The 7,511-nt window shown below is 40.8% G+C and overlaps 1 protein-coding gene across 1 annotated transcript; it reads right to left on the minus strand.

Moving 5' to 3' along the window:
- Nucleotides 1–1,784: 1,784 nt before the first annotated feature.
- LOC112245510 (uncharacterized protein C17orf67-like) lies at nt 1,785–6,349 on the minus strand. The gene is made up of 4 exons (XM_024413629.2): nt 6,185–6,349; nt 2,948–3,036; nt 2,447–2,599; nt 1,785–2,143 (listed from the first exon to the last, which is right to left on the minus strand). The coding sequence occupies exons 1-3, from the start codon at nt 6,240–6,242 to the stop codon at nt 2,483–2,485; spliced, it is 264 nt and encodes an 87-aa protein (XP_024269397.1). The 5' UTR covers nt 6,243–6,349; the 3' UTR covers nt 1,785–2,143; nt 2,447–2,482.
- Between the last annotated feature and the right edge of the window lie 1,162 nt (nt 6,350–7,511).

The following is a 7,511-nucleotide window of genomic DNA, read 5'->3' on the forward strand; positions in this document are numbered from 1 at the left end:
ACCTTGGTTTATATATTAAAAGGCCTAGACCTTGGTTTATATATTAAAAGGCCTAGACCTTGGTTTATATATTAAAAGGCCTAGACCTTGGTTTATATATTAAAAGGCCTAGACCTTGGTTTATATATTAAAAGGCCTAGACCTTGGTTTATATATTAAAAGGCCTAGACCTTGGTTTATATATTAAAAGGCCTAGACCTTGGTTTATATATTAAAAGGCCTAGACCTTGGTTTATATATTAAAAGGCCTAGACCTTGGTTTATATATTAAAAGGCCTAGACCTTGGTTTATATATTAAAAGGCCTAGACCTTGGTTTATATATTTTGTAATGATTCAGATAGTTTCAAAACAAATCAGGACGCAACTCAAATCTATAGCCCTATCTGCCTTCATTAAAAATACTATACTAACTTCACTGTCTTATATCTATTAAAATGACAAAGATTTCTAAAAGAATAGGGTAGTTGGGACTCAGAGACAGCTGACAAAGCATTTTAATAAGAGTTGTTTTATTGAATTCTATTTAAATGTAATTGTGCTGTCCTCAGAGGTCCTGAAAGCTCTTCACAGAAAAAATCGCAGCCTACAATTATTTGAAGTGGTTGACATTGGGCCTACAGGAAGAATTTAATTGTACTTTTGCAAAATGATATTGGCCTTCAAATTTTCTCAAATCATAAACCAATGCAATCCAGCGCCCATCGGTATCTGCGGAATGGACACGCTGGTTATGCGGGGTCACAAGGTAGGTAGGCCTGTGTTACCAAACATGTCATCAGAACTATAATAGATTGCCTACGAAATATATGTGTTATAACCTGCTATTACACTTATGTCTGACAGGAATGCATCTGCCTGACAAAAGACTGGTCATTTCAGTATAGGCGATGGCTTAAATGTTATGATCAATTTGCATGATTGTTGCGTGCTTACTCTTGTTATTTTTAAAAAAACTTGGTTGGTTCTAGTGGCCTATTTGTACGCCTATGGGTGCATTCGTTTTGCAGAATCATTCGATGATGCTCGCATGCCACAAGCAGATAATAATTGAACAATCTGACTACTGATAGGCTACAGTGCAATTTCTCCAGGTGAAACACACGTCGGGGGTTAAATGTTGTCATTGAATCATGGGGATATAATACAATAAAATAAAAGTTCCCAACAAATTTGACCAAATGCATTAATAATTGTTCGATATTTTTGGCAATCAATCAGCACAAACATCAATAGCACATTTCTTAAATTGCGTGTAAAATGTGTGCCGGTTCAGTCGTATACGGCCTTATATATTATCAGCTTATTGATATATTACGCAATGTTAAAAATTATTTGTACGACATTCACTTCGGAGAATAACTGGATTTGTTATTGTCTGGATATATTTACTCCCTTCACACGTCCAGAACTGCGTAGAATTTAGCCTAGTGCTCCCGGCCATTCAGTTTAGCTGCGATAAAGCGTTGAATACTTTGTGTCAAATAATTCCCCTCTTTACTTTCACAAGTTGTTATTCATTGTTGTCAATAGCATGCCGCTCTTCTGTAGAGCCTCCTGCACGAGAAAGTAACAGCACAGTGCAGAGTCACACAGTGAACTCGAGAGAAGGGCACTGTCTAAAATTGACCAAACATCAGTAAACTACGATAGTAACCCCAGATCAGCAGCGGGGTCAACCCACATGACCAGTTCACAGTTCCTCTTTCTTAGTTTTTATTTTCTCTAAAGTCCAACTGAAGTCCTACTTCAAAACCCGAAGAAGAACACACCAAGATTCCAGCATTTTAAACAATTTGATTAGATGATTTATTCAATTATTATTTTTTAAACATTGTTTTACTTAATACAATGTATAATTTCTCATAACTGTATCAACATATAAACTGATCATGTATCCTCTATGATGTTAACATCATTTAATACGTTTCCTATACACTAATGTTTCTGGAATAGGCTGTGGACATCTCTATTGATGGCCACTAATGTTCCCTGCTGAGGCTTCATCATGAAATGCATGTGTTACACTCCGAGCTTCACCCTCATATCATTATCATAGTCATCATCATCATTGTCGTCATCACAGTTGTCGACATCATTCTTGCCGTCAGCGCCCTCCGCCACACAGAAAAAAAGTTGTTCTCCTGTAGACAAAAAAAAATGTATCTGGAATCAGTTTACCCTACCCCAATTCTAACTATAACCAATCAGGAGGGAAATACAAAACTGATCAGCGTCAGAAGCCAACTTCATCCTATAGGCTAATTATGGGCACTGTACATTGTGTTCAATAGGCAGGAAACAGAATATTGTCCGAAACGTAGTGATATTATGTACTTTCTAGTACTTTTTTTGTTACACAGCATTTTGCTACTCTGTTCCCTACTGAACATGACTCAGGGGACCCAAGCAGGCATGTTTTATGGTTCTGTCGGACAGACAGGGACCTGGGCTGTGAGGAGTCAAGGCGAGGTCACTGGGGGTTAGACAGGGTGTCCGTAGTTCCTGTCACAGCGGGGGTAGCAGTGGGGGTTCAGCCAGTGTTCCAGGTTGGTCTCCTGGGCCCTCTGATCCAGAACCTGCATGTGGAGCAAGTGCTCCTGTACAGGGTGATACAGAGACAGGGTGACAGACAGACAGACAGACAGACAGACAGACAGACAGACAGACAGACAGACAGACAGACAGACAGACAGACAGACAGACAGACAGACAGACAGACAGACAGACAGACAGACAGACAGACAGACAGACAGAGAGAGAGAGAGAGAGAGAGAGAGAGAGAGAGAATGCCATTCATTTATCAAGCCATAAGCAGCTCTCATTATCATATCAAAACAGAAGAAATTACAGGGTAACCGTTAAGTGAACATTTTTTTATGGATTCTTAGAAGGATGAGCACACCGCTGCAGGTTTCTAATTGTGCCCTTTCCACTTTGAACTTTACCCTCATTGGCTCATCGGGGTGGCCAGGCTTCTGCCTCTTCGTCCGCAGGAGTTGCTTAGCATAGCTCTCCTTGATGATTGGGTTTGCATCTGGCGATAGAGAGAGAAAGCATTTCAAGACATCCATATCCCTTCGTTTTCAAAGAGCTGACTGTGCAACATCACTGTTTGCCTACGCAGGTTGGCATTTATTGTCATACGTTTTGCCCTGGAGGCAGCTCTGCAAAGGGGTCACTAGCCGGCAGAGCCACAAAGTCTTACAAAGTCGTAGTTTTGTCACACCTGGACTACTGCCCAGCTGTGTGGTCATGTGTAGTTTCACCTGGACTACTGCCCAGCTGTGTGGTCATGTGTAGTTTCACCTGGACTACTGCCCAGCTGTGTGGTCATGTGTAGTTTCACCTGGACTACTGCCCAGCTGTGTGGTCATGTGTAGTTTCACCTGGACTACTGCCCACCTGTGTGGTCATGTGCGGCAAAGAAGGACAAAGGTAAATTGCAGTTGGTCCAGTACAAAGCAGCACGTATCGCACTTCGATGTACACGGAGGGAATGTGTCAGTATCATGCATGTCAGTCTCTCCTGGGTCATAGTTGAGGAGAGATTGACTGCATCATTATTGGTCTTTGTGCGAGATATTGATGTGTTGAAGGTACTGAGCTGTCTGTTCAAGCAGTTGGCACACAGTTCGAACACCCATTGGTACAACACAAGTCATGCAACCAGAGGTCTCTTCACAGTCCCCAGGTCTAGAACAGAGGCTGGGAAACACACATTATTAAAGAGAGCCATGGCTACGTGGAACTCTCTGCCACCCCAGGCAACTCAAGCTAGCAATAAACTAGTTTCAAAAAACAGATAAAAGGACACAAAGGGAACTGTGAATCGACACAGTCATTTTATATATATTGTATTGTATTTTGCACTGTACTATTTATTAGACCTAGATATTGTGTGTATGTACTGATGCAGTGCATTCAGAAAGTTTTCAGACCCCTTGACCTTTTCCACATTCTGTTACGTTACAGCCTTCTTCTAAAGCTGATCAAATGTTTATGTCCACAGCAATCTACACACCATACCACATAATGACAAAGCAAAAACACGTTTTTAGAAATGTTTATCTATATAATGTCTGTCTCACAGTTGTCAGAGCAAAAACCAAGCCATGACGTCGAAGGAATTGTCCCTAGTCTCACAGTTGTCAGAGCAAAAACCAAGCCATGACGTCGAAGGAATTGTCCCTAGAGCTCCGAGACAGGATTGTGTCGAGGCACAGATTTGGGGAAGGGTACCAAAAAATGTACTCCTTAGTAAAAGGCACAAGACAGCCCGCTTGGAGTTTGCCAAAAGGCACCTAAAGATTCTCAGACCATGAGAAACAAGATTCTCTGGTCTGATGAAACCAAGATTGAACTCTTTTGCCTGAATGCCAAGCGTCACCTCTGGAGGAAACCTGGCACGATCCCTACGGTGAAGCATGGTGGTGGCAGCATCATGCTGTGGAGATGTTTTTCAGCGGCAGGGACTGGGAGAATAGTCAGGAACGAGGCATAGATGAACAGAGAAAAGTACAGAGAGATCCTTGATGAAAACTTGCTCCAGAGTGCTCAGTTCCTCAGACTGGGGCGAAGCTTCACCTTCCAACAGGACAACAACCATAAGCACACAGCCAAGACAATGCATGAGTGGCTTCGGGACAAGTCTCTGAATGTCCTTGAGTGGCCCAGCCAGAGCCCAGACTTGATCCCAATCAAACATCTCTGGATGTGGAAAACGTCAAGGGGTCTGAATACTTTCCAATGGCACTGTATGTAGGCATAACCTTAACCATAACCTTAACCACACCGCTAACCCTAACTTTAAAGCCAATTTTGACTTAGCAGCTGGCCCATCTAGCAGAAAATTGCTCAGTTCTGCCTCCAGGGCAAGATTCATGACAATGAATGTCAACCTTCATTTGGCTCCATCTATCTCAAACGAAAATATTGCAACCATCAGTGACATAGGGTACTTTGTGCACAATATACCAAAAACAATATTCTTGTCATTTTCCTGAAATCAGTCATTATTTGTCACCCACTCTTTCCTGCTGTATCTATCTGGTTGCTCTTGACTTTTATAACTCAAAACACAACATGAACCTACATTTCCAGAATTGCCATTTCAGTTGCAGCCATTAAACGGGAAGAAAAACTTGCATTAGATTTCGACACAGTCAACAACAACCCCCTCGTCACACACCCAGCGTGTGCAGGATATAGGGGAGAAGCTGCTGTTTGTTTGGATAGTACATGTCGAGCCGTGTACTCTCTAATGTACCAGGCTGAGGATGCAGATCAACAGCCCCTGTTCTACATCCCAAATGGCACCCTATTCCCTATATAGTGCACTGGGCCCTGGTCAAAAGTAGTGCACTATATAGAGAATAGGGTGCCATTTGAGATGCAGGCCCTAGTCTCATAGAAGTCTGTCTCTGTCTGTCCCCCAGCAGCAGCAGAATATCATTAGGAGGCTGTTTTTTGGTGGAGCAACAAAGTACCCATTCATTTCCCCCACTCTCCAGAGAGCCAGGCCAGCCCATGGAGCACGTGACCCCCAAAGGCCAACCTGCGAGGGGGTATTAAAATGAACCTGGCTGGCTCTGTCAACAGCGCCAGGCACACACAGCGACGTGGCAAAGCACCACCCAGGGCTCATGTAGGCTTTTTGCAATGATTTTGAAACTGCATTGATAAGAGCTTCAAAATGGAAGTACATGATATTGTAATACAATGCAGTATTTAAATGAGCTATGTGCCTGCAGTTAAAACAATGATGTCATATTTGTTTGGTTTTACATGAGCAATTATGTGTTTAGCTTATTTTCATATTTTCATGCAATATCTTCATACAACAGAAATGTATTTAGTTTAATATTTACTAGTTACAATGACACAACACAATATTTGCTTTTCTGTGCATGATTGAATTGCACAAAAACTTATTTTGTAAGTTTAATATGCAGTAATGACTTTTCTTATGCATGTAATTATTTGAGCATATAAATTACAGCATTAATTACTACATAACAACTGCATATTCATATTTTCTTAAAACAACATTTCTATTGCATTAAAATTGAGAAAAAAATGCAAAAATAAACTTTTATTAGAGACATCTAAAAGACTCACAAGCCACCAAAGGGTTAATTAATACATTTTTCTAAAGGCAATTGACCTCTTCAAAATGAGCCTACCTGCTGTGTAGATGGTCAAGAGGACCAGACAGAGGGAAAATGCCACAAACGTCTTCATCTTGGTCTCAGCTCACCTGCCCGGCTACTTCTGCACTGAGACCCGAGTCCGTAGGAGATGAGGGGGTAAATTCTCCTCTACGTCACCGATCACCTCCCCAATCCAAATATTACAAAACTGGGTCTCATAACTGTGAAAACATCTGTTGGGTGTCACTGTGCCTGCTGTTCTGGCATGAGACATTTATTTATTTGTATATTTATTTGGTGTTGATTATAGCATGCAATGTACTTGTTTTTCATCAGTTTGAACTTTGATACCGTACTCAAATAGATTATTCTTCTAGCATGAATTACATCTGTATCCAGTTGCAGTTTTAGCGTGAAGATTTCAAATTTGCAAAGCTGATTCTATCCACTAGATGGCGCGCAAAACTAATTTTATACAGAGATAATTTGTCAAGGATTTAATGGATGTGTTTTTCGCAAGGCAGGGATTTTTAAAGGCTGTTTTCTGTTTTGTCCTTGGTTTCCCGGAAACTAGGCCATGTGCCTTATCGGCCTTGGGCCACACTTTTTTTTTACGGAACTTCAATACAAAGTGATTTCCGTAGCAGGTTAGGATAGCATTTTCGCTAACCATAACCCTATCCAAACCTTAACCTCAGTATCATAACTTCCTTCGTAAATTAACCTGCAAACCTGCATCAGTATCGAAGTGCCGTGAAAATAGTGTTTTGGCCTTATCGCTGTTTGGATTGCAAGATTTTTTGACAGTTTACCTAGTTTTTAACATTCATTCCAGCCAAATGTAATGTAATAAAGTTATTGTTAAACTTCTTTCTATCATCATGTATAAATGCACAAATAACGTGTCTGCTTTTCCTAAATATAAGATTTAAGAAATTACATGCTAATAGGCCTATCAGTGAATGTGAAGCTCTGTCTGCGTTTATAACATAAATATGTTATGTAGATGTGTCTTGATGCCTTTAAGGCAAATGTTAGTAATACTATTTTAATATACTGAACGAAAAGCTCAAAATAAAGTAAAATAAAAAAAACAGCTCTAAATCTTTCCCCTCAACAATATATGATATGTTATTCAGTTGCCGGAGTCAGCTGAGCAGTACGTAAAAACTTACGTCATGGTTTACGTTAGCATATTGGCCCATTAAAACCGACGACACTATTAATAATCGGCGCGTTCGACATTGCAGCCCGCTTTAAAGACGACTCGAAACTAACTGATTTACAAATCACATTGCATCATAAATAACCATAGAGAATGATAGAGGCCTCTAGTGGCCAAAGAGCTATTAGCATGGGC

Source organism: Oncorhynchus tshawytscha, linkage group LG02, assembly GCF_018296145.1.
Source record: "Oncorhynchus tshawytscha isolate Ot180627B linkage group LG02, Otsh_v2.0, whole genome shotgun sequence".
Lineage (NCBI taxonomy): Eukaryota > Metazoa > Chordata > Actinopteri > Salmoniformes > Salmonidae > Oncorhynchus > Oncorhynchus tshawytscha.